General features: G+C 47.7%; 4 protein-coding genes across 10 annotated transcripts in view; 2 read left to right on the forward strand and 2 right to left on the reverse strand.

The window, feature by feature from the left end:
• The window catches only part of dbf4b (DBF4B-CDC7 kinase regulatory subunit), a 48,580-nt gene extending 28,524 nt beyond the window's left edge, over positions 1 to 20,056 (reverse strand). For 2 of the 4 annotated variants that reach the window (XM_085903158.1, XM_085903156.1), the window contains exons 1-4: positions 20,007 to 20,056; positions 13,700 to 13,791; positions 12,238 to 12,285; positions 11,071 to 11,189 (exon numbers count right to left, since the gene is read on the reverse strand). The gene's annotated coding sequence lies outside the window, so the exon portion shown is untranslated. The remainder of the gene's footprint in view (positions 1 to 11,070; positions 11,190 to 12,237; positions 12,286 to 13,699; positions 13,792 to 20,006) is intronic. The other 2 variants (XM_085903157.1, XM_085903153.1) reach the window with 1 other exon arrangement.
• On the forward strand, positions 8,001 to 10,337 carry LOC147039470 (zinc finger protein 503-like). Its single transcript, XM_085903159.1, has 2 exons — positions 8,001 to 8,667; positions 8,749 to 10,337. The coding sequence occupies exons 1-2, from the start codon at positions 8,380 to 8,382 to the stop codon at positions 10,114 to 10,116; spliced, it is 1,656 nt and encodes a 551-aa protein (XP_085759285.1). The 5' UTR covers positions 8,001 to 8,379; the 3' UTR covers positions 10,117 to 10,337.
• Positions 20,057 to 20,525: 469 nt separating the features above from the next.
• LOC147039471 (catechol O-methyltransferase domain-containing protein 1-like) lies at positions 20,526 to 23,555 on the forward strand. 4 transcript variants are annotated; one of them, XM_085903938.1, is made up of 7 exons: positions 20,526 to 20,682; positions 21,920 to 22,044; positions 22,249 to 22,354; positions 22,501 to 22,619; positions 22,683 to 22,737; positions 22,870 to 23,003; positions 23,101 to 23,555. In XM_085903938.1, exons 2-7 carry the CDS (start codon positions 21,940 to 21,942, stop codon positions 23,251 to 23,253), a joined length of 672 nt encoding a protein of 223 aa, XP_085760064.1. In that variant the 5' UTR covers positions 20,526 to 20,682; positions 21,920 to 21,939; the 3' UTR covers positions 23,254 to 23,555. The 4 variants fall into 4 exon arrangements, with proteins under 4 accessions (XP_085760064.1, XP_085760065.1, XP_085760062.1 ...); XM_085903939.1 differs by having other exon boundaries at positions 22,252 to 22,354; XM_085903936.1 differs by lacking the exon at positions 20,526 to 20,682 and adding an exon at positions 21,049 to 21,193.
• A 54-nt stretch (positions 23,556 to 23,609) lies between these two features.
• Positions 23,610 to 25,969, reverse strand: LOC147039472 (non-selective voltage-gated ion channel VDAC2-like). The gene is made up of 9 exons (XM_085903935.1): positions 25,831 to 25,969; positions 25,429 to 25,517; positions 25,303 to 25,352; positions 25,061 to 25,213; positions 24,931 to 24,983; positions 24,630 to 24,857; positions 24,398 to 24,548; positions 24,193 to 24,250; positions 23,610 to 24,110 (listed from the first exon to the last, which is right to left on the reverse strand). The coding sequence occupies exons 2-9, from the start codon at positions 25,493 to 25,495 to the stop codon at positions 24,019 to 24,021; spliced, it is 852 nt and encodes a 283-aa protein (XP_085760061.1). The 5' UTR covers positions 25,496 to 25,517; positions 25,831 to 25,969; the 3' UTR covers positions 23,610 to 24,018.
• Positions 25,970 to 26,053: the final 84 nt, after the last annotated feature.

Genomic DNA, 26,053 nt, shown 5'->3' on the forward strand with positions numbered 1-26,053 from the left:
GACCCGCTAATGTAAAAATTACGCCTGACAATATAATCTGGATAACCTCGCCGCAGCACCGAGCCCCCCCCATCCCAGCGCCCGTTCTGAACCGAGGCAATAAAGCCGTGACACTTTTACGATAGCGTAATTAACAGCGCGCCCCCGACCAAATTAAATCAATGTGCCCATCTAATATCATTTTCTCTAGTTATGCAAATCAAACACGCAAAGCCCCTCGGAATGAAGCCGTGCGAATCGCTTTCACGCGCTATCGTCCGATCAGACCTCTCGACACGGATGATGATGATGAGGGGAAGGAGGGGGCGAGTGCGTGTATGGTGGGGTGCCTTTAACCACTGCACTCATTAGTGACAACATGGATGATAACAGCTTGAAATTAAAACAATGCTCATTGGTTTAAGATCAAAAGGAACCCCGGCATGTAAAAAAAAAAAAAAGTCCCTGGAAGTTGAAACAGAGCATCCCTTTGAGTACATTTGCAGTTCAGTTGTATTTAACTTTAGGTACAATCACAAGATTGCAATGTTAGGGGTTCCTGCAATGACCTGTTGCTGTTTTTGCGGCTTTAGCTTGCGGCCTTTTCCCTATATGTGAGACAAAAGGGAGGCTGCGGCAATGGAAGGCGAGGGTGAGAGCGAGCGAGTGCAGTCTAATGGCGCTGATTAATGACAAGGGGCCAGAGGAGAGCCGGGACACAGGCGCAGGCAACATATATCATCCCTTCTCATCAGTCTCTGCACCTTTGTGGCCTCCACCCAGCCCGGAATAAGAAATAAAAAAACATGTACCGGCTGAAAAAAAACAAAATCAAATCAAAAGCTTCCCTAGTGATTTTCATATGGAGATGGCAGCTGGGCAGGCAAACGACATGTAGAAAAAGACATAATGAGCAAAAGCGGCGGCGGCTTTGTATGTCATCACTCACCCCCCCTCCACTACACTCGAGCGCTCGCAGTGCTTAAGTCACATTCCCAAGGTCTAATCTTCTCGCATGGAAGCGGCGATGACTTATTGGCTATTTATGAATAGGCGCTGATGATAAATGGTGGCGCATTTATCTGCATAAGTAAGTCGGGGTGCCGGCGCGGAGGCCGTTACGCCGCCGTCATCGGCGCAAAAGCCGTCGGACTCCAGCTGGGAGCCGTTCACGGGGTGCGTTCTTGGGGGAATTTGCACTGTTAATTAAGAGGCACCTTGTTAAGACAAACATTTCTGTGGAAAAACAGCAACAGGGATAAGGAAACCAGAAAATCCAGATCTTCAAAATGTTTGACAGTCACGCTAACGTCGAATGAAGGTGGAGTCGGCGCCGGGAGCTTGTCATTTTTCAAATGTCGGACACCTCTTAACGGCCGCTGCGCTAATACTCCAGCTGTCAGCCGGTTGCACTTACACGAGGCTGGACAAATGCATTCAGATGGCATTCATCGCCGTTAATGATTTCACAGCGACGGAAATATGTCGGAGCTATGTTGTAAAATATAACCACGAGAAGTTGTAAAGAAATAAGTGTCATCGAGCCATTTTTAATTTTCATTCACTTTGAATTTGTCGGTGCCCGACGAGCCTGGCGGCGTTGGCGGCGGCGATGACGGCGGCGGCGTAACGTCTCGGTTGTTGTGGCGTCGGCGCAGCGTGACAGCGGCCCTTCAACTCTCGTGTTCCAGAAGCTTAGACGCGCTTGTTTGATGACGGCTTATCCCCTCAGCTGACATATTATGCTTGGACAGGCCTCTGGCTGAGCCGCCAGAACAAGCTACGGCGGGGATTAGCCCCCGCGCCGGCGCTAATGCAGTCAAACTGTCAGGCAGATCAAAGCCGCTCACTTCAGATTAAGACCAATTAAACGGGGTGGCGCTACACAAATTAATACTTGGAGCGCACACGCCGCAACAGGGCAGGCGGAGAAGGCGGTTGCCTCGGGCCTGGCCGGGCCCTCTCCGTTCGGGGCCCCCCCGGGAGACGGCCGACGTTGCTCCGCGGCGACGACAACATATTTGAAGGACGAGCTAAAGTTATTGCGAGAAAGTGAGCCAGCGTGCCATAGCCGCTGCGATACTAACGGCGAGGAAAAATAACAAAATGCATCAATGCTAAAGATGGAAAAAAAGATATGACAACTGTCAAAATAATATCGTAATTTTGCAATGAGACGTGTCCTATTTGGGTCCACGTGGCCGCCAATGGCAGATGTGGGAGCGGAATGCGCTCGAAAGATGCCGTCGCTCCCGTTTTTGCGGCGTGGGAGGCGCGGCCATACCTCATTTCAGAGAACAAATGTGCTTAAGTTATTTCTGAAGGGAAGGCAATCTGTCAAAGGCCGGCCTGTTTTGGCATGTGCCAGAGCGCCGCTGAGATCACAGACTCCGATTCTGCTTGCAATTACCGCCAGAGGACCTTCAAGGCAGGCAGGCGGCCATTAATCCTACTTCTGGCCCTGGACGCTTCGACATGTCAAATATTTCCCACTGTCCTCTGTGGCACGGCTCGAGGAAGAGAGAGAGAGAGAGCGAGAGAGAGAGAGCGCAAAAAATAGAAATCAATGGCGGCCCAATTCGCGCCGGCCAAGTAATCGCTGCCATTACGTTAGCGTTCTCTTGATTGAAATGTACATACGTGAAAAAAGGCAACGAGCGAAGGCGACTGCAATTAACGAGGGGAAATAAAAAACTTCGAAAGGCTCCTTTTCCAAGCAGCTTTAGGCCACGGCCCACAGCTACACGCTTACACGCACACCAACCGAACGAAAGGTGCAAGGCAACACTCTATATGGATAAAAACAATTTGTAACTGCTTGACGGATTGGTGTCAGCGTGCGCAATAAATTCAAGTTGAAGAATGTCATCGCATCCTTCCATATTTCTGTACGCGGCGGCCCTCGGAGGAAGTGGGACGGCCCCGATTTATGCCTGGGAAAGCCGAACATCCAATTGGCCCGGCTCGCCATCTAAATCAGATTTACGACGACTGTCAAAGGCGGCCGGGACAGACCAAATCATCTGGCCTTCGCGTTGTTGTTTTTTTTCATACGGTCCGCCTAACAAGCGACCGCGGGGTCTTTGTCCGTTAACGGAGGTATGACATCGACACGACACACATCTTTCTTTCTAATATCGTATTTATTGTCATCAAATCGGCCTCTTCTATCTAAACTTTACCAAATTAGGGGACCACCGGCACTGCTGAACCCTTCAAGCTTCCACACCCCATCGCTCACAATGCCACCCCCCCTACATTCTCCCCATCACATGAATCGTGCTCAACAAAAGACGCTTTGAGGTCATGCTCTTCCTCTTCTTCTTCTTTGCGTAAGCCCAAAGACAAGGAAGACTTAAAAGGGGGCTTATGAGGATAATGCTAAGAGAAAACACATGCCGTTACTTTGGCATGAATTAGAAAAAGTGTCAGATCTGCACGGAGGGGAAAACGACTTTACTAGGGGTGAAATCGACTCATTGGACTTTGCTCATCAAACGGCGTAACGGTCCGTGCTCGCGATTAATACGCTTGAGCTCTAAAGCCGCGCCTCCCTCCCACCACCACCACCACCACCTTCCTTTTTTTTTTTTTAAGATTCATCGCCCCAAGAATCCTCCACGGGGGTTTTAAAAACTTCAAACGCGGTCTCATGAAATAGTCAGGAGGTGTCAGACATGTGCTCCCCCGCACTTCACCTCCAACGCCGCCGGCACGACAACACCAAAGGCCGCCATTGATTTTGTGCAAAGGGTTACGCCCCCTAAAAATATTAAAATGATACAAAATAATACAAGCCACTGGCGAGATATATTTGACTTCCATCATCTTCTGCGCGGACATCTGAATGGAGTTAAACGGACACGGCGGTATATTTTCCGAGCTTAATTCCGCACGCATCGTCTTCGTGTATGAGCTAATAAAATCTGCTTTATGGAAGATCCGAGACAGATTAAGTCACTGTCCAAAGAATTTAAAGCTCGTTGGGCTGTACATTCAAAAACAGAGGTCAGAGAAAAGCCAACGGAGATACAAGCTGCTCGCTGATCCTTTGCCAATCCACTGGAAATTAAACATTCCTTCCTGCGGCTTCATCCGCTAAATATCGAATATATACCGTGTTGGTTTTACGCAGCAGCGCTCTGTCAATGGGAAAGTCGCAGAAGATGTCATTTCAAACGTGGGATCGAAAGAAGGAAGGAAAAAAGATCAACGCTAAGAATTAGCAATTTTAATTTATTATTGCCTTACGCAAAACAGCTTGGGAAAAAAGTCAGGGTCGATGTTTTTATTTTTTGTCCGCGTCGAACCGAAGCTTGAAAAGCCATAAATCAAATAGACGATTGAAAGCCATTAGCAGGGCTGAGGGATAAACAATAATATGAAGAAAAAAAAAAAGTAGTAATGGTCTCGTAAAGCTGGCGATATGGCAGCAGACATTCTTGATCGTGCGTATCGAAAGCAGTCGGCAGATTTTTCTCCGCTGATCAATGTACAGCGCCGCAACGTACGGGCTATTTATTTACTGCGGCCGAGGGGCAGAAACGTTACCGTTATATCAAGTGGCTGCGCTGATTTACAGCCAGCCATTCAGGCTTTGGTGTGTTTGAGTGTCTCACCATCATCTGAAATCGACTTTTTTTAGGAAGAAGGCCTCTCTCTGTCTGGTTTTTGAAGAAGAGTGCAATTTGACAACGCGTTTCGGGCGACGAGCCGAGGAGCCGTCAGAGCCGGCATTTGATCACTAAGTCGACAATGAAGCGGTAAGTGTCGAACGGCTGCCTGACGCTAATACCGGCTGGAATCCCTAATCCCGCTTGTGAAATGTGACAAAATGGGCGCGGAGGCCCCGCTTTACGGGAAATAATCTGCCCATCACAGACGCTCATCCCGGCCCCCGGGTGTCAAAACACGCTACCTGCACATTTTCCCCCGCCGGAAATTAAATCGGAGGGATCAAAGATTACCTCGGTTACGTTATCAGCGAGGCCGGCAAAACAAGGAAAAGGACCGCGTTGAAAACAAACAAAACGTTCATTTGGGACGCGCGTCGCTAATCCTTGAGTGACTTGACAAAGTTTGCGCAAAGTTCTTAATGTGGCAGCTGTCGGGCGGGCGGCGGCGGGACGACGGGCTGAAGCTAACGCGTGCGTACAGCATGACATCCTCACCTGCCTGATACGAGCGGCCGACAGCCGACGCTTAATCTGGGCGGGTTTCTACTTCAACCGCTCCTGACCAGCTTTGACTAATCGAGGAGACGACGTGGAAAAAGAGCCTTCAAGCGTTGCCGCCATCTTAGATTTCCGCCACCTCAACTTGGCCCGTGCGAGAAGAGGAGGGCGGCGTACGCTGACTTCTAAGTATCCCAAACGTCCCGTCCTTAAGCGCATCGCCTTGGTAACGTGAGCCGACAACTTCTTACTCTGTGGCAGTTTCTTTGGTAGGGGGGGGGGTAGCGCCCGACCCCGCCAGCCCGTCGGCCTTCAAAGCAAAAAGCGAGTCTATTTTCTTGTCATATTTCCTTGAAGGACGTCTCGGCGCTCTAATTCCCGCACTTTGGTTCAAGGTGCATTAGCGGCAGCTACGGAGGTGATGGGAGCAATTTCAAAGTGTCATTCAGCGGCGGAAATATCGCAGCGTGTCTCGTGCGGGCTGCCTCCGTCAACTCGCCGCTAATCTGAATCTTATTCACTCGACACCATTTACTTGTCAGCGCTTGGCTCCGGCACGTCGGATCCTAATGAGATCCGCTTCCAGACACGTCGAGAGCTATCGAAAGCGAAAGGTCAAAATTCAGAATGCGGGAAATGCGGCTCACGTATTCGGTGTACGACTAACAAGGAGCGCCGGAGAGCGGAAGTGGCGCCGCGACGCTTTGGAGTATAAAAGGCCGGTCTTGGCTGGCAGACGGCAGTTAGTTAAGGCCGTTAATTTCCCCGCAGACGCGCCGCTGCGGGCGACACGCTGGGGCCGTACTTAAGCATTATTAATGTGACAGGCCTCGGTGCAAGGCCAATCAATTAAACAGGAGCAATCACCGTCGCCTGGATGGCGGGCGAGCGGGCGGGCGGCCATTTTAAGGAGCCGACGGGGGCGGGAGAGCGGCGCAATACAATAGCACCTTGCAGCCGTCATCTGGCCTTTTTAGCCGTCACGTCCAATCGGCCCGTCTCTGCCTTGACGTGGCACGAGAGCTCTCACGTCGACGCGGCGGGGAAGGAATTGGAGCTCGCGTGCAAACGCCGACGACGGGAGATTTTTATTGGCTTCTTTCCACTTTTGCAAAAGGGCGCCTCGAGTGGCCGCTTAGGAGGTAACGTTGATTTGCAAGGAACGGGAAGCGCACAAAGCCCCGAGTCAAGCTGAGGAAGCTTCTCACATCCAAATTGCTCAAATCTTTTGAGACCCGATGACGTCGCCCGCCGACGTCCGACTTTGAAGCCGCCGTGTTGGCGGAGGGGTCCGACCCGTCCATAAACGTGTCCCGCCTGGGTGAAATACAAGCGGGAGATTTGGGGGCTTTCTGTTTAAAAGTCATGAATTACGACGACAGCGGGGTGGAAAAATGTGCAGCCATTTAGGGAGCGAGCCGGGAATTTGGTGCGGCGGGCCTCGGCGGCCCATCCATCAGGGCCACAATAAAAGAGTTTTTGGCTGACTCTGGGAATTTATGGTCGCCCTTCCCTGTCCTAATAAGTCAAGCCGGCGTGTCAGCGGCTGACAGGCCGTTGCCGAAAACAGCGGCGGCGTCATCAATCAAAAAACACTTGCATCTGTTTAGCTTTTGCCTGATCAGCAAGACATTTATAGGCTATTGAGTAATAAGATAAGTGGCTCTCCTTTCAAAGGGGGGGAAATTGGAGAAATGGAAGATTTCAGGATGAACGGCAACCGCAAGACATTTTTATAAAACGTTGTAAAGAGTGTCATTTTGGATTTTGACTGAGGCTATTCATTTAGTCCAGATGTTTCATTTTGAACAGCTTTTTTTTTCAGATTGGGAACATACCTGTCGTAGTCTTTTGGGCCAAAACAATTCTTTCGGCCAATCTACTGGTACGTGCAAATTTAAAGGTAGCTTTTTTTTCCCCCCTCAAGAACCACAAAAAAGAGAAATGTAGTCAAGATGGCCAGCGACGTCCTCGCGTTCGTCTTTCGTTAAGATTTCAGAGGCCGAGATGATGGATGGCTAAGTCGGAGACGACACTTCGCCTTCTCTTGATTTTGATTTTGAACGCGGCAGTGACCTGAATGTGACTGAGGAGAAGAAATGCAGACGGCTGACAGATAACTGGCAAGCAGGACGGAGAAGTGACAGATGCCAGGCTGCATTCGGGAGCAGAAAGCACGCCAAAACACGTCAAGCGGATGGACGGAAAGACGGACGAGCGGCGTGCTCCCCAAGCCGTGGGTTATTTCTTAATGACTCATATGTGCTCCAAAAAAAAGAGACTCTGTCTTGTCAACATGGATAGTGGAAGAAAAGGAAGCTCAAGCGGCACTGGATGACTTGATAGTTGCTCTGATTTGCTAACAGGCTCCAGACAAGTAATAACTAACAACTCACAACGATGCCAGAAAACCACCGAGGTAAACAAAGGTGAAAGGTCAACTTCTTATCGTGGAGAAAGGGGGACTATTTGGCCACGCCCCCAAAGAACAGGAACTATCTGGTATATAAAAAAACAGTTTAAGCCGGCAGACTACGAGTTGGGCTTTACGCCTTTTCAGCCAATATATAATAAAAATAGTTTGGCTTCATAATTTTAATTCTAAGTTCTTGAGACGAGACAACGGCTTCTTCTACGGCTTGGCGCAATAAAGGTCGCGGAAACACCGGATGAGATCATCTACGTGCGTGCCGTCGTCGCAAATCCACCCGAGCTGAGTGCGGGCAAGCGCACAGAGCCAATTACGCGAGAAAACACAGCGTTAAAAGGGTCCGCGAGCGTGAAAGACACTCTCGTGGGGATGCTGCACGTCATTTTCCTTTCGTCTTTTCACCTCGGATCAACTCTTGCAGCCTGCGATCCACGCGGAGAAGAGCGAACGAGCGCGCACGGGGACGTGGGCGGAGTGATCCTGCCTTCCTCCTTTGACGCACCAGCGCCAGCCACTCTTCCTCCTCCTCCTCCTCCTCCTCCTCCTCCTGTAATCTGAGCGCGCTCTTGGACCGGCGACCACACTGTCACAGGACGCCGACGGGAGAAGACAACACATGCGGAGACCACACGACACCACACGGAATGTCCACGCACGTTCATAAGGATTTAACGCTTTCGGGGTTTGGCCGTGCGTGTCCGCAGGAGGTTTGACGCGAGATTTTGAAGGGCTTTGCGGAGCAAGCGCGCACCGGCCACGCATGCGTTTCTCGGCCATTTCCACGAGCTTTGGGTCATGATCACATCGCCCGCGGTGACCGTCCTGAGACACAGCACTAATTCAGCGTGGGAGAGCCGCTCCTCCCCCGGGGAGAGAGGCGCACCGAGCCCCGACAGCCGCCTGTACGCGCACCGCAGCACCACCGCCCCCAACAACGCCGTCGTCTCCTCTCCCGCAGACCCAAACCGCCAAGCCGGCCGTCTGCCCATCAAGCTGCTAAAAATGCTCACGGCCCGGGCGGGACACATCATCCACCCGGAGTACCTCCAGCCGCTGCCGTCCACGCCGATAAGCCCCATCGAGGTGAGTGCCCCCCCACATGCATGACCCCCTCCCCTCTAAATATGTCGACAGCGCGTAACTGCGATGTATTTTGCTTCACAGCTGGACGCCAAGAAGAGCCCACTGGCACTTCTGGCTCAAACATGCTCCCAGATCGGGAAGCCGGACCCCCCGGCCTCCTCCAAGCTTTCCTCGGTGGCGAGCGGCGGAGACAAGGAGAGCAAAGCCGGGCCGCTGAAGATCAGCGACATCGGCGCAGACGACAAGTCGAGCTTCAAGCCCTACGCCAAGTCGGCGTCATCTTCGGACAGCAAGAAGGAGTCGATCCTGAGCGGAGATAAGAACGGTTTTCGGGTGCCGAGCGCCGCCTGCCCGCCGTTCACGCCCAGGACCGGCAGCCGGAGCGTGAGCCCCAGTTCTTGCGCCTCCGCCTCGCCGCTGCCGTGCGACGGCAAACCGGCGTCGGATAAGGACGACAAGAAGGAGTGCGAGCGCCATAAAAATGCGTCGTCGCCGGAGAGCGGCAGGACGAGTGGAATTAGCCCCGATGGCAGCCAGGAGAGCGCGCCCGGGTTAAAGGTCGTCACCACGGACTCGTCGTCAGTCACCTCGTCGGTGCTGGGCTCCGGACTGGTGGCTCCGGTTTCCCCCTACAAGCCCGGCCACACGGTTTTCCCCCTTTCCTACCCTGGGAGTTTAGCGGGCGCTTACGCGAGTTACGCGCAACCCTTCCTGCCGCCGGGCATGAGTCTGGAGCACGCCAAGTCCAGCAGTCAGCTCCTGAGCGCGCAGTTTGCGGCGTGCAGCAAGGCCGGGAGCATGGCGGGGGCCTCCCCTCCCTCGCTCATGTCCGCCGGCTTGTGTCGGGACCCGTACTGCCTCAGCTACCACTGCACCGGCCATTTGTCGGTGACCTCCAGCGCCAACTGCGCGCACGACGCCGCCGCCTCGGCCCTCAAGTCGGGATACCCGCTCGTGTACTCGGCGCACCCGCTGCACGGCGTGCCGTCGTCGGCGCCGTCCTACGGCGGACACCCGCTGTATCCGTACGGATTCGTGCTGCCCAACGACCCGCTGCCGCACGTCTGCAACTGGGTGTCGGCCAACGGCGCGTGCGACAAGCGCTTCTCCAGCTCCGAGGAGCTGCTGGGCCACCTGCGGACTCACACGGCCTTCGCGGCCGGCTCGGAGAAGCTGCTCGCAGGCTACCCGGGCTCGTTAGGAGCCATGGCCTGCCACGTGCACTTGCCCTCCGGCGGCAGCCCGGTCAGCCCCGGCGCGGCGCTCGCCCTGCGAGGGAGCCCGCATCACCCGCTCGGACTGGCCAGTCGCTATCACCCGTACTCCAAGAGCCCCCTGCCCGCCCCGGGAGCCCCCGTGCCGATGCCCGCCGCCACCGGAGCCTACTACTCCCCGTACGCCTTGTACGGCCAAAGACTGACCACGGCCTCGGCTTTGGGCTACCAGTAGCGAACCGAATGCAAAATATAGCGATATACACGTTTATAAAGGAGATTTAGGCCCAACGAGTTTTCTATGTCGGGACGGACGGGATCCATGCAAGGGATGGATGAGTGTATTTATTTGAGATAGCTTCAAGCGTGACTTCAAAAAATAAAAAAGAATTATAATATCACTCTCAACAGCGTGGATGTGCATTATTTGGGAGACGAAAGGATTTGACAACAAAGCAAAGCGAAACGAAACGGGGTTGTCTGTGACTGATGTGGATTTGATTGCTTGCAACTTCAATTTCTTTTTACAATCTGAAAATACTCATAAAACTCGTCCAAATGCGTCTGCTATGTTTATTTTTGGGATTGAACAGCGGCGATGACATGAAAGGGGTCAAAATATTAGGAATGGCTTATCAAACATGCTATTAAAGTCATTAAAAGTGGGAAGTGGGCCATTTTTTTGTCCTGTATCATTTTGGGCCACATCTGCAATCATAAAACTTGGCCTCCCCCGAGGGCCTTATTTCATTGATGGAAAAGAATACAATGTTTATGATGATGGCTATTTGGAGCACTTGCGACTAAAGTGTTGTTATGACAAGCGTTCCTCCGAGGTTTTGCTTGTTTTTCAAATTTTGTAACGCTCTCGCGGGGGACTCGCAGGCTGCCTGTTTTAGCTCGTGCAGATGGAAGCTTACTTTTTATTTACACGCGACTTTGAAACCTGCTCAGTAATTCCATTGCATGTTACATACGTTTGTCTTTTGTCAACTAAGAACTTACAAAGGGTGAGAAAACAACTCCCAAATGAACTTACCTGAACATGTACCTCACTAAAGTGAGGTAACAGTGAACTCCAAAGTGGTGGTGGTGGTGCAGTGTTTGCATATTTATATATTTGCCTATTCACAGATTCATTTGGGAGTGTACAGGCAGTCAAGTTAAAAAAATAAAAAAAAAACCTTACCTATTTGCTGTCTTCTGTTACCTATCTGCTGGTAACTTGGTGTTAAGGAACTGTTGACGAGAGTTGAAGAGCTACTTTTAGATAAAAGTAGTCATTTGCCACCATCTTGTGGCAGGCATCTATGGAAATGAAAGGAGCTTCATGACTGAGCAAGGGAAGGAAAAAAATCTGCAAATAATTGACAATTGCTATCAAAAAGACAAATGTGGTACTGAGTTTAAAAAAAATAAGGGAACAAGCAGGGGTTTTTGGGTGAATAATGGGAGATGGCTTCCAAAATAAGTCCACAATTTTGTGAATGCCAAACCCCAAATATGCTTGTGGTCCACTGTACATGCACAACGATTTTTAAAACTTTGATGACACCAGCATTTTACTTTAAAAATGGCTTTTGTTACTTTCTTAACCTCTCTTGGGATTATTTCCCAAAAACGCAACTTGCGTGTTGAATTCCGACAACAACAAAAAAAAAAGGATACGCAAGAGGAATTATTTGTACAATTTCAAAGGTCATTGAAGAGTTAATTGTGCTGAGCTCAACCCAACATGATTTAAAATGCAGTTGGAACGGGTTTGATTTTTCTCTATCCATCACTTTTTGTGGGGAATGTGTACTCATTGACTTGAAGTGCAAATGTGTTGTGGTGTGTTTGTGTCAACGCTGTGGCAAATTGTGTAACGGACGCACTTAAGCCTTTTTACTCATGCTTTGTCGTTTGAGCTGAAAATAGTCGCAGTTTACAATGCGTGACTGACACGAGCTGGCCTCGCTCCCGGAGGCGCCACCTGCGGCCCGACTCGTTTTCCAACACTTGTTCTCCACTCCACTCCTTTCTATCACTTGGCAGGCTGCCGTCAAGCTTATTAATGATCCGATGGCAGGAACCCCCCCCCCCCTCGTGACCCGTACAGAGGCCTCTCCGCCTGAAGGCCCAATTTGAAATGTGAGGGAAGCTCATTCTACACATCTGCAATATAACACAGGATGGTGCAAATATTTTTTTTTCCTATTCAACAAGATGAAGGCAAGTCTTAATGAAAGCGGGCCCCCCCAAGATGGCGCCAAAGCACTATTTTTACACAAGACATGGCACTGGCCTGAGTGACAAAAACAGCCAAGGGGGGGGATTCAAAATTCCCCAATGGATGTTTGTTGTGTACACTTACAATGAGGCGAGGGGTTGCTCCCATGCGGAAAGTTGCCGCGTCGGCAATCTGTCAACGCACAAAAGCGAGAAAGAGCAAGGGTGAGTTGAACGTCGGGCTTTGCGCCGCGCTGCACAAAGTCTGTCATTTGCACCCGCCACATATTTTTCCATGTCTGTCATTGGCCCACAACCTTTTTTTTTTTTTTTGTGGTCTCCAAAAACGTCTTGCTCACAGTTTGTCGACTGCCACTTGCGTGTGATTGATGACGGCCAGGCCTATTGTGTGTGTGTGTGTGTGTGTGTGTGTGTGTGTGTGTGTGTGTGTGTGTGTGTGTGTGTGTGTGTGTGTGTGTGTGTGTGTGTGTGTGTGTGTGTGTGTGTGTGTGTGTGTGTAGATGGCTAATTAACTGCAGGCTGACTGAAGAGCAAGGCAAGCCAGTGGCTCCGATAAGCTGGTCCTTTGGCCCGCCCCTGCTCGGCGGTGGCATGTGGAAGCGCTTACTGACAAATTTGCGAGAGGCGCAGCAACGTTGACTAAGACGAATGGCCGCCGAGAACGGCAAACAGCCTCTAATTTAAGCGTGTTTAAATGTTTGACACGCTGGCACCGCGCCTCGCCGCTGTTCGTGCTCCCTCGTCGAGGGAAATGCGGCCAAAATCCCCCCCCCAACGCACAAACCCAACCACACTACCTCCGCCCACGCTTAAAATTACACTCGGCATCTTGATGGCGGGAGCTTTTGTTGCTTGGAAAACATGTTAGCTGCCTTATAAGGTTTAGTATGGCCAGTTAGTATCGCCGGTTTAGAAGAGAAACATTGTCTTACGAAACTCGGCTAACTTAATGCTAACGCTTTAAAAATAAATAAAAACTACAACTCCGCGTCAAACTCCAACGGTGACAGTTTGAGTGGCTGAATGATAGCGCTGACCTATGAGAACTTGATTCCTTGTCGCCGAATGAAGAAAAAAAATTGTTCCCAGGGAGCGACAGTGATGGAAAAGAGCAAGGAACACGAAAAAGCGAGTTGCTTAATATAGTTGGAAATGAAAAATGGCACTTAAGTGGAGCAAAATGCATAATGGCAGATGGCAGACCGTTCCAGGTGACACTTTGGCCAGCGGAATATGACGAACGAGCACGTGCTGATACGATCCGGTCTGCCATCTGCTTAAATGGCCGCCATAATGTACAGCTCGTGATAAGGCTTGAAGAGCAGCAGTTTTGCTTTTAATTGCTTGAAAGAAAAAAATCCATCTGCAGCAAGTGGCATGCTATTTTTCACGAGAGACAAATGGACTTTTGCGAGATTCAAAATTAGAGTAGAAGACAATCAATCATTTTATTCCCTCACCTCCTACTTTTCGACCTCCAGCTAAAAATCGCATGGCCTAATCTTGTGACATCATAATGTAAAGGAATTGGGTTGGTTTTATGATGATTATGTTATGTTTATAATTGAGGCAAGTCAGTTACTTACAGATTTTCGAGATTAGCTGCAAGGTGATTGTTCGTATCAACTTTGACAGGATTTTTTCCATCCATCCATTTACAGAGCTGCTTCGTCCTTTGCTAGGATTGGAAGAAAAGAAAATTAGTCGTGTACAATCTGAGAATATCGTGAAGATTTATTTTCCTCAATTTCACAGCACTTTGAAAGGCACGCAAGCATGTCAACACGATCTGATTGTAATTTCCTAACGGTGAACGATGAGGACAGACGTTTCAACACATGACGGAATCGGAATGAGTTGGCGAGTTGTCGGCCAAGTCGTGACTCTTTCTCAAAGATGTGGCGAAGGAGAGGCGGGATGCATCCGAAGCACGTTTAAACGCGGCTTGTAATGACGCCCCGCAGGCATTTGGAGGCAATACAAATACTTGTACGGCAGCCAAGACTTTTGGTGTAACGCGAGGCACGGATCAAACATAAAACAAGAATAACGCTTGAAATGGCGCTCTAACAAGGTTACTTATATGTGCGAAAACATGAGCTAAATGTCAAGTGCGTTCATAAAGCACTCTGTAAATTTGGCTCGCCGCCGGCTCCGTGTCGTTCGGGTTATGACGAGCGGAAATAACAAGGCGGCTTTTGGTTTGCGTCGCCCTGCGTGTTGAGAAATGGCTATTCCCGTCCAAAGAAAAAAAAACAGCAAAGCATCTGATGTATGATTGGACAAAACACCACAAAAAATATTTTGTGTTTCACAATTGATACAATAGATTGTCCGTCTACACGTGGCGCTCCACCATTTGTGTTCCGAGAAGACCGCAACGGACCGGGTGAGGGATCCCATGCTGACTAGATTAGCTGCTGTTTTTCTTGCAGGAAATGAAAAGCAGATGTTGTGTACAACATGGCGCTGCTTTGCACGGGAGACGCCAATCTAAGCGCGAACAACGAAAGACAAGAGGTCAATTTGAGGCACCCCGGCTGTTTGATATCCTTCAAACATCGGCCTTTGCCGGAGGCTAACTACGAGGTTGGAAACGTTCTCTCCGGCCCACGCAGGTGCAAAGCAGTCGTCCATCTTCGCTTCGCTAATTATTCTGTAATGTCAAGCCATCCAGATGCTTTTTGACTTTTATCGTTTCAATAAAGGCGGGCTATGAACGTGTTTGTTTGAAAGCTAGCGCCAAAACATTTTGCATAAGAGTGATGTTGTTATGAGTACAGTGTTCCCACACGTCATTAGAACAAAATTGTATGCATTTTTTTACGGTTTACAGTCATACCTTGAGGTTTTGAAGGATTTTCATTTCAAGTTTGTTTTGAACCATTTTGGGCTCAGCGGTAACTGGCTAAGCTACTCCTTTGCTAACACAACGGCTGAGAAGGAGCGCAAATTGATTTTAGGAGCTGAGCATTTTATATGAAGACTCGGACAAGGCAAACATTTACTGGCAACTCGGATTATTTCCCACAAATTGCCTATAAACTTGACCATTTTCTGCTCGGTAAACACCGTCAAGCACAGCGATAGTTGTGTCTCCCGGGGAAGTTTATCAACAATCTGTTCCGTGTGACTAATGACGATGGCGCGCCGCCAGACGGATTTAATGACGCGCCACTCTCATAGGTACGGCTTATTAAATGTTGCTAAATGTTTGCTCGTAAGTGTAAAGAGCGCCGCCATTAGCACCTTAAGGCAGTTCGAGAGAGCCATTACGAAGGGCCGCCTCTCTTTGCTAGCCGGGTGAAGAAGCAGGCTAAAATCTGCTATTTGTGTTTGCCTTGCAATCATTTGGAAAGTTCAAAGAAGTCAAGTTTTTTTTAGTTTTTTTTTCACAAGCCATCTTCAATTCAAGCTGGCCCCCCGCACCCACATCTCGCACCCGCTCAGTGGGCCGGCCCACAACAAAGTGGACGCCCCGAGTTATCATCCATCACGGTGGCACATCAAACACATCCAACTTGGATCGAAAAAAAAAAAAAAAAAGTTTGATTTAGAAAGACCGCAAAGTAGTTGCACTGTTTTGTTTTGTTTTGAACATTTCTGAGAATCAGAACATTGGGATCTTTTTTTTTTTTTTTTTAACTATCTTTGATTTATTACAGTTGGCTCACAAGACTAGTGTCAAATATAACATCTCTGTATTATTTCCAAAAGCGGGAACGGGCAAACTGGTTCGGCTATGTGGGAAATTAAGCAACAATTCTACATCGACTTGACCATTTGGCCTTCATTCATATGAACGTGCACACAGCCTGCCCTGCAATTCTGATGGCTCTTGGTAGATGGCAGAGCCCCACCAAGGCAACCATGAAGGATCCAAATCAGAAAAGACCCCAATTCCCGAAGCTCTACAGTAGCTGAACACTGGCCATCTGTCCGCATCTGGCGAGCGAGCTCCGGAGGGGTTCTGGTGCCGCTGAATGCGGGCCTTGTGGATCGGGTTTGAGGTCTTGTCAGCGCTTGCGGACGCGAGGCCTCGTCACGAGATCCAGCAGGCACCTTCTAGTGTATCTTCAACCCATCGCATTGACTCAATGAATGGACAAGCGACTCGTCTGTTCGCTTTCCGCGACTGTGAGAAAAGAAACTAAATAGCCCGCCTTCTCACATTGGATTTAGTTTGTCTTTTATTTCTCCTTTAATGAGCGGCACGCAAACGCGGCGGCCTCGCCCACTCCGGGCGTCGCACGTCAGCTGCCTTTCCAGATTAGCGCTGACTAATGAGGATTCAAAAATGGCCCTTATCTACATGAATGTCTTTTGATTTGAAAAGTCAATACGGGCTGAGCGTGTGGGGAATTTCCTAGCGCCGTCATCCATTACCAGGATCGGGGGGGCTGGCCGTTGCCGCGAGATTAAGCCCGGCTTGCTATTTTTAAGGAGCGCTACATTTGTATTTATTACATTTGCGCATCTCGTCACGCTCTCCGTCTACATTAGAATGAATGAAAAAGGACATCCGGAGTAAGCGGCCATCTATTTGCCAGACAGCGGATCAATGCGCTGCGACGGTGGGATAGATGAAGCGATAGTTTACACGTTGCCGTTCCCAAAGTATATTCCCGCTAGCGGGAGACATCGCTCAATTTAATGAAAGAGCCCCGAGCCGTAATGACCCCGGTGATTCATAGATCGGTAAAGGAAATCAATCCCGCATCACTTATGCGCAGAAACACGATCCTCAGCATCCTTAAATCTCGGCGCCGGGTAATAAACGGTAAACTATAGCTTACATTAAACTGCAACGTGTCGCCGGCGTGCCGGATAAGACGGATGAAGTTCATTAGAGAGCTGAAAACAGGCAGGCGGGAGTCCAGACATTGACGGCAAAAAGGCTCGCGCCCCGGGCGGCGCTTTTTTTTCACCACGCCGTTGTTTTCCGCCGATGATTTAGCGTGGCGACACGCGGCACCCGCGAGAGGACTTGATTTTCATGTTTGCCAATCTTCGTTTATACCTGCCCGCCGCGAACGTAAATACACTTTTACGGCTCCCGGAGAAATGCTTAAAGCAGCGCTTTCTCCGCGACCTGTACGGCAATATCCTTGACGGATGGCGGCGGGGTTTTGGACGACGCCCCGGAGACTTGTAGTATCTGAGATTTGATTGGGACTTTTACATTTGAGCAAAAGTTCGCACAGGGCCGTGTTTTGGATTCCGCTGTCATCTTTTTTTTTTTAAATACAATCACGTCGGTCATAGTACATAGAAAATGGAGGCTAGCTCACGCTGTAAAACGTCTTTAGCCCAAACAATGAGCACTTTAACAAACGGCTTTTGGATGCATTTATCATATTAGTACCAGTCTGGAAAAGTAAGATGGATGTCTTCCTGACGATCAAGTCATGAGTTTGGTCTGAAGAAGCCAAAAATGAACAAGGATTCTTTTCTAGTGCGCATTCTCTACTAACTAGGCCATATGACTGAAAGTAAGACAAGTGGAGCAAGTGTACTTCAAATACGGCGCAAACATTCTAATGGTGATCCCGCAGGTTTTTTGTGAATGTCAAGTTAAGAATCGCGGATTTTGCTTGTCAGAGCAAACAAAGAGTGTCGGCTGAAGGGCGGGGAAACGGCGGCGGCTTCCTTCTCCTTTGTGAGTGATTTAGGGCAGCGGGATGGTGTTAAATAACTGTAAATCCTTATCTTTGACTTTGCTGGAGCTTTATGGCACCTTCAACCGTAGTTCAGACACGGAATGGCCGTACCTTCTGCCGGATGCGCAATTTATGGCTTTATTACTCTTTGTAGAAAAACAGAAGAGAAACATAATTGAACGGAAGCCCGGGCCGGAGACGAGTCATCGCCGCGACATTTTTACGGCTTGCATTTTTTTATAGCGAGAAAAGAAAAAAAAGGCTAGATGCAATTTTCTGATGCGTCCGCAAACGCTTAGCATTAGCTTAGCGCCGCGCGTGGAGGTCATCAAGCGGCGAGGACTCATGAGTTTGCGCTGGCACTCGCCTATTTTTTCTTGCCCCCAGTGACAAGAAGCCCATTGTTGGCCGGCGATAAGGCTTCAGTGTGCACAGTAATGAGAATTAAGAAGGGGCATAAGTCACGCAAGAATTGGGTGACGGCAGATCAATAGATAGTGGCCGAGCCTCGGGGAGCATCAGCGAAGAGGAGCCCCTTTGTTTGCGGCGCGCTAGCAGGGAGTGTGAGCCGAACGCCGGCCCGAGAATTAACTGTCTGAACTAAGAATAGATCGGGCTCGTAAACGCAATTCTTCAGACTTGACCCGCGGCCTTCTACTGAAAACTGAGGTCGGGGATTTAATGTACAATATCAGTTACATTACGTATTTTCTTGATGAACTCATTCACCGCAAATTGTCCTTTGTCAAATGTAGCTTGAATGTAGCTTAGCGATGTGGAAAACATACAGTCAGAGAGCGAAGACCCCTCGTGTCCAAAGGTCATCTGCCAAAAACTGTTTTGAGCCTTCTAACCGCAAGCTTGTCTAATTTGGCCGTCAATCGGCAGACTCGTTGGTCTTCTCGTCGTTTGAGACGACGGCGGCGAAACGAGTGGACCGAAGACGCCCCCGCAGCCGAGAGAGAGAGGGTGGAAACGCATTAGCGCTATTCTTAACGGCGCCGCGAGTGATTAGCCACAACATGTGACAACTCGGATAAAAGATTCTCCGCCTGTGAAGTTGTTGGGGCAAATGCATATTGCGCCCATCGTGTTGAGAGCTTCCCCTCTTAAATGCGCAGATCAGCCGTTGTTGCCTCGCATTATTCCCGCCCCGTGCGCCCTGGCCTAGTGAGCAGCGGCGGCGACTTAAGATATTAATTAGTAGATCGCTATGGCGGCTAGGCGTTTTCACTATTCATATATTCCAAGCCAACGGGTTGCGATTAATTATAAATTATGTAAAAGGTTGGCATGAATCATTTAGCACGACCCATCGGACGGGGAGCTGGCTAAGCGCGTCGCATTTACACACTCGGCGACAAGCGCACTTAGCGGCAGGAACTGCGTCCTACTGGTTAATAGGCTGCCATTTGGAAGCTTTTTAAGTTTGTTTGTATTTGAGGACATGAACAGATTTGTTATAGAATAGATTTTTTTTTTTTGCCCATTTTGGGCATACCTTACTCCCTATCCCCACAAATGGCAAACATCCTACTTGTAATTACCTACAGGTACCACAAGATGGCAGAAAATACCTTTACACATCTTTTAGAGCTGTACTTTTTCCGGCTACTGAATATTTGGATCGCCAATGTTTTTCCATTGCACGGGTTAAACAACTCCATTTCCGTTCAATATGGTTGAAGGGATTCATTGCGGCCCCAAATTGAAAATGAATAAGATCAAAAGGAAAAATGGGCGACACTCACGGAAATGCATTTTGTACATGAACTTCTGTTTTCTTTAGTCCACCCCCTCTCCGCATTTGTCAGGCTGATGGAGTGTCAGGAACAAAGAGTACATTTGGTTTGAAGAGGGGCTGTCAAATCAAACTGTCAGGCGCCACTCTCGGATGGAGTCGTATCGCTCGCTCATCCGTCACTCAAGCGGAGAGGGGGCAGGCGAGTGAGTTGAAAGGACCGATGCTTCAATGACGTTTCATTTTCGGTGACTGATGGCGCTCGTTTAAAAACTTTGGACGCCGCTGATTATTATATATTTTTTAGATTTCCGACACACCCTCCTAAAGTCATTCCTAACAGAGCATCAAATGTGATATAGTGAATGTCATGTCAAAGTAGCTAAGTGATACAGCGAAGACCGACACATATCAAAGTAGCTAAAAGCCTCATAAAAACAGAGGTTACGATTCAAATCCAGCAACGCTGTTTTGACATAACACAACACTCACCAGTGAAAGGGAGTGCATTCCTCCACAGGACACTTCCCAACTGGAGTGGGGTGGAAATTGGAACTCTTCTTGTTTAGACAACCTGGATAGTGGAAGCCGAGAGCATCACATTAGCATCATTTTGGACAAAATTTTTAGAGATGATGCACAGCTTGCCGAAAGGTAGCATTTCTTAATAAAAATGATGAAATAAATATAAATTGTTTTTTTTAATGTGTCTAATTTTTTCCTTTTGTTTTAAAATATGTTTTTGTATTATTTTCCATTTTTGTGGGAATTGGTATATGTCTTACAATCATAATTTGACATGCACTTTTCGGCTCAAACATTCTAACAAGTTCAAGAGTGCAATTTTAGATAAGACAACACTGCACTCTTCTGTTTGAGAGCCTATATTACACAACACTGCAAACAAAACAGGTCTTGCGTACCCACAAATGCGTCACAGAAATACCATAAAATAGACAGTATATGCGATTATATCATAAAAAGGTATTATTATAATTCATGCGGAACTAACGTACTGGGGGGGGGGGGCCTTTGAATTCAAAAAAAGCTTTAAATGGATCACGTGATCGTGCATGACTCGATGTTTTAAGCTTGGCTTCAGGGCTGGAATTCATCCATTGCGAGCCGGAAAGGAGGACAGCAAACAACCATCACAAACGACCGAGAGGTATGCTGGTTATGATCATCACTATCACTTTTTTATTCATCACAAGGAATGCTTTCTCCCCATTTTGCATCTATCATACATACAAACATTTAGACTTTCCAAATCACAAGTATTGTTTCTTTTTTTTAACATAACGCCACCTTTTTGTAGTATTTACAAAACCAACGTGGCATTTATGCCATTTAGTCAAATTATTTTTGGTATTGTTTAAAAAACATCAGTCAAGTTGCGCATGCGTAGTGACATGTTTGTACGGTATGAGGGTAGCCCCCCCCCCCCCCCTAGTAGTGACGGCGTACGTCGTGCGACTCTACTCACGACGTACGCTTATGTGACGTCATGACGGCGAAGGATCGCGGAAACTAAGCCGCTCTTACCCATTGTCACTGATCGCACTAGTAATTGGCACTCTACAAGTCTATTCTCGCCATGGCTTTCCGCGACGTTTCTAAAGAAGCACTGGTTGGATCGCTCACACTGGGATTTATTTTTATCGCGGGTTATTTGTTCGGTAAGGCAGACAGATTTGTTTATTAATTTTACTAAGCCTTAAGTCAAACAACAATGATGATGATTGCTACCGCGACTCGCGAGACTTGTCCTTCACTGCTTCTCGTATTATTTACCTTCCGTTGTAACATACATTATACGTACAGTATAACGTATCTGTTAAAGTATTATTGAGTTCACATTTTTTCAGTGTATCTGAGTCTGAATAAAATCGTATTTGGAAGAATGAACGGAGACGTAACATCTATACTAATATGCATAGATAGATATTTCTATATGTAAATATTGTAATATTTAGTCCTAAAACATTTATCATAGTTTCATGTTCATTAATAGATTTGTCTTGTACAAATTTCAAAAGTAGTCAAGTCCAATACTTTTAACAGAACCTACTGAAGCAATTGTACAATTTAAAAAATAGAAATGTTATTATAGACTATGAAACTATGAAAAGGTTAACCAATGTCATATGCATTTATACTGTATAAAATGTCACCAAAAACGGTGCAATTCTTGAAACAAAGCTAACAACCAGGAAATTTTAAGACAAAAAATACAAGATGTCACTCACACAATGGAATGTTTCTAAGCTTAAGAGCGTGCGTTTTACTGGTTGAACATTACAAAAGCTATTGACGGCTTGGAGATTACATAACTGCTCAACGTCAACACCGAGCATGGTCCACTTGGACTGCGATAACAAACTTATTGTTTTATATACCTACAGGGAAGAGGAAACGTTTCCAAATGAACTTCTCCAAAAGTCACGGCGGGGGGCAAAACAACCCGCTGATGCAGTACGTCCTGCGCCACTCCATGAGGGAGCATCCCGCCTTGGCCAACCTCAGACTGGTACGCAGAGCCAGGATTTTGCTAAATACAACTAAAGCTAGGAGAGATGACCTTCATTTCCCCCCACAATATAGAATATATATTGTCAAATATAAATCTAAACACATAAGACAATGTAAACGAACAGATTTTCTAACTGGTAATTGAGCCGACAATCCCAAATCTATCATCTGTACTGTTTGTATCGAATTTTCTTGTTTTCAGAAGACACTGGAGCACGACAGAAACGCAATGATGGTCTCCTGCGACCAGTCGCAGTTCATGGCCAATTTGGCTCGACTGATCAAATCCAAGAAGGCCATAGAGATCGGTAATGTGTCATGAGCCTTCGTCACCACCCAGAACAAGTCTTTTTTTTTTTTTTTTTTTTTTTTTTTAAACATGCCTTTTATACCACGTGGTAGTCATTTATGAATAACCTGATGTGTTTTGTTTTGGGGGGGGGGGCGGTTGCAGGTGTGTACACAGGTTACAACACCCTGAGCATAGCGCTGGCTTTGCCCGATGATGGCGTGGTGGTGGCGTGCGACGTCAACAAGAAATATGCAGACATGGGAAAGCCTTTCTGGCAAGAGGTACAAAAAAACAACAACATTCATGCAAGTTGAGAATTATTTTGACTACTTTCTGTCTTACAGGCAGGAGTGGAGAAGAAAATTGATCTTCGCATTCAGCCAGCATTAGACACACTGGGTAAAGTTAAAAAAAAAATTCTCCCTATCTTTTGCTAGTAAATGTGCTCCCAAAAACAGTTTGGAAGGGCTGAAAAGTCATTTCCATTCATTGGAATAGGAAAAGACAACCTTTTTTTCTTTTCTCCACTAGAGGAGCTTTTGGCTGCCGGCGAGGCCGAAACGTTTGACTTTGTCTTCATCGATGCCGACAAAGTCAACTACGAGCCCTATTATGAAAAGTCTTTGCAGCTCGTCAGGAAAGGCGGCATCATCGCCATTGACAACGTAAGCCCTCCAACAACATGCCCGTTTGTTGTGGACATTTGAGTTGCGAGGTGGAACATTTGGGGTCATTTTGCCAATTGTCGTGGTTTCCGTGCAGGTGCTGTGGGGCGGCAGAGTGCTGGCACCCGCCGCCGACGACCCCGACACGCTGGCCATTGACCGGCTCAACAAGAAGCTGCACAGGGACGCTCGGATCAGCCTGAGCATGCTCACTGTAGGCGATGGCCTCACTCTGGCCATCAAATTATGAGCATAAACACAGAGCTATGATGCTGTGTTTGGTTTTACTCAAGATGAATTGATCTCTCTTTGTATTTCCTCAACTAGAGTAGTAGGCGTTTTAAACAGAATTTGTATTTGGTGACACCAAGCGGTCGACTAATAGAATGCAATGAACTGAACTCCAAGCATGTGCTAGCTACAATAGCGCTGCGGAGAAATACATGATGACATAAAGTTGAGTAGGATTTTCTTTCAAGGAATTTTATATGACACATTTGTAATGGCAAAGGCAATGAAATCATTTCATTGAAATAAATGCCCTGGATTTTTTTTCCCGCCTGCATTTTCTTTGTTAAGAATAAGCAGCACCATAGTCAGACATCATACAAGAAAAGAGGAAGAGCTTTAATTGGTAAAGGTCGACTAGACTAGTGTGCAAAAATAACAGCTCTGATGTACACTACTGCTCACTTGATCCGATTGTCAACATAGAATCAAACGGAAAGGATTGTGGCTCTGAAAGCATTGCAAGTGTTCTTAATTTATGAGTTGTGGCTCTCCCATTTTTTTATGTTTATGTAGATATTATTTTGTTGGCTGATCAAACAGGCACACGTTTTTGTGTTCTGGATCAATTGTAGCAGGTTTGGGTGGTCATTTGTGACCGATATGAATTCATTGTGACTTACGAGTGAGAGGAGACTAGCAGGGGACGTTTCAGCGGCGCTCGAGAATAGCGAGGGGAGATTTTTTTTTTGTTTTCTCCATCTTATTTCACTCGCTTCGGTGATCCTCATGCCTCCAATTCCAGTCCCAGGCCCAGTTTGTGACCGCCGGCGTTGATGTTTTTTCCATCCACAAGTGCAGACAGCACAAGTTTCATACCTTGCGACCATAAAACACGAGGCTCGTTTTTGAAGAAAAAAATGCGGCAATTAAAAGTCAAGATATGAACGAATTTTCTCACCGGGCCGAAGAGTCTGACTGTATCCAATTCCAACCAAGCTGGCGTTGTTCACCTTGGCCTGGATAGCGGAAGACCATTAACAAAGTTAAAATACGAAATGAATTCATCATTCACTGTCACCAAAATACTTACTTACATGTAAATCTTCATATTCAAAACAAATAATGATTTCTCAAGTGATGCAATGATGCTTAAAGAGACTGACTGATATGGAGGAACTGGAGTCCATCTGGTATTTGGCGGCGATTCCAAAACGAGTTCCGTTGCTGCCCGCTGCCCACGCCAAATTGACAGCTGTCTCCAACTGCTCGTTCACCTTCTGGTAAATGGAGCCTCCAAATTCACAACCATTGTTTCTGGAGAAACACAATATAACTTTCACTTGACTCCTGTCACATACACCCACACACAGATCACCGCCATGCGCGCGTACGTACACGTTGGTATGTAGCTGGAAGTCTCCCGTCTTGTAGCCGACGGCAAAGTTACTCTGGAGCATCCTGGACTTGGCCGTGTCAAAGCTCATCTGGTAGCCGGCCAGCCAGCCTTCATAGCCGGCCACCGCCGCGCCGTGAAGAGTGGGACCGGCAAAGTCCAGGTCCACATCCACACCGGCGTGCAAGTACTCCCGCTTGTAGGCAGCCTTGATTTTGCCACTCTTCTTGCTACGGGAAATACCACTTTTATTTTATGCTGTGTATTTGGGTGGCATTTCTTTTGTTCGATAACTGCACGTACCCTGCGTTTGGTGAAAACGTGGTTTCGAAATTCAATTTCAGGCCTTTGGTGATCTAAACAAGAAAATGAGAATGCGTTATTGTGATGTCGAGCCAGAAATGTTGCGCTTTGAGATCTATCAGATACCTACTTTATCCTCAATGCAGACTTCCGTGCCAATCGTGTTCTCTGTGCTCCACTTCTCGGTGAAGGTCAGTCCGTATTCGTCCCACTTGTACTTGGTCTCCAGGGCTCCCGTCACCTTGCTAGTGTCCACATTGGACGAGCCGGATGTTTTGAACTCCTGAAATAAACGCACGCTGAAGTCAGTCCATATTGTTCCTATCCCACAATGTGTTATAGTCGGTACTACCAGTAAAATACTCGACTCACCACTCCAGTTGATGACTTTGTCTTGACATCGAGCTTAACCAGTCCAAAACCTGTAAGCGCAACGGAAATGACATTTCTTAAGAGGGTTTAAATACAAGAAAAGGAAGGGAAAAACAACACAATTACCATATCCCTTGTTGAAGATGTCCTTCGCCGACTTTCCCAGATCTGCATATGGTGGAGGGACTGCCATTGTACCTGCTGATTACGCGCACCTGCGTACGAGAATGCAGGGACTACATTAATACTGTAAATGTTCAGGCGACGCCAAACTGTTCTCGTTTTATATGAATATTGTTCTACTACGGTTAATTTGGGGTACGGTGGTGGTACTTAAAGGCAACGTTTTTTTTAGGTGGCGCTTGCCATCGTAAAAAATGTCATTACGGTTGAGTTAGGTGTACAGTAGAAGGTATGCTAGCTAAGGGCGTTTTCTAGCTAGCAAATATGACGCTCGGTATTTTTTAACGAACATATCACAACGTTTGGAGATAAACAAATAGGTTTATTATCAGCCGTTCAACTTACCACAGAATGTTTTATTGTTGTCAACGTTGTGGTAATGTTTAATTTTGAGTGTCGGAGAAGTGTCGCCGGCCGGTTCGGGTCGATTGTGGCTGTGGAGGAGACACAGCTGACCCTCATCAGTGTAAAGCCCCTAAAGTTGTCTGTGGTCTGCCTGTTTAAAAATAAAAGATACATTGTTTTTTTAAAAGCTCTTCTCAATCCCCTATTTGTGTCAGTTTTGTTC

This window comes from Syngnathus leptorhynchus, chromosome 22, assembly GCF_054491065.1.
Source record: "Syngnathus leptorhynchus isolate UIUO chromosome 22, UIUO_Slep, whole genome shotgun sequence".
Lineage (NCBI taxonomy): Eukaryota > Metazoa > Chordata > Actinopteri > Syngnathiformes > Syngnathidae > Syngnathus > Syngnathus leptorhynchus.

Excerpts from the sequence above, each read along its gene's own strand:
- LOC147039470 (XM_085903159.1), top strand. The coding sequence starts at position 8,380 with ATGATCACATCGCCCGCGGTGACCGTCCTGAGACACAGCACTAATTCA. Across the intron at positions 8,668-8,748 it reads CGCCGATAAGCCCCATCGAG|CTGGACGCCAAGAAGAGCCC; the intron begins GTGAGTGCCCCC and ends TTTGCTTCACAG.
- LOC147039471 (XM_085903936.1), top strand. The coding sequence starts at position 21,112 with ATGGCTTTCCGCGACGTTTCTAAAGAAGCACTGGTTGGATCGCTCACA. Across the intron at positions 21,194-21,919 it reads TATCGCGGGTTATTTGTTCG|GGAAGAGGAAACGTTTCCAA; the intron begins GTAAGGCAGACA and ends ATATACCTACAG. Across the intron at positions 22,620-22,682 it reads GAAAGCCTTTCTGGCAAGAG|GCAGGAGTGGAGAAGAAAAT; the intron begins GTACAAAAAAAC and ends TCTGTCTTACAG.
- LOC147039472 (XM_085903935.1), bottom strand. The coding sequence starts at position 25,495 with ATGGCAGTCCCTCCACCATATGCAGATCTGGGAAAGTCGGCGAAGGAC. Across the intron at positions 25,214-25,302 it reads CAAAGTCATCAACTGGAGTG|GAGTTCAAAACATCCGGCTC; the intron begins GTGAGTCGAGTA and ends CGTTTATTTCAG. Across the intron at positions 24,549-24,629 it reads TTCCAGCTACATACCAACGT|AAACAATGGTTGTGAATTTG; the intron begins GTACGTACGCGC and ends GTGTTTCTCCAG.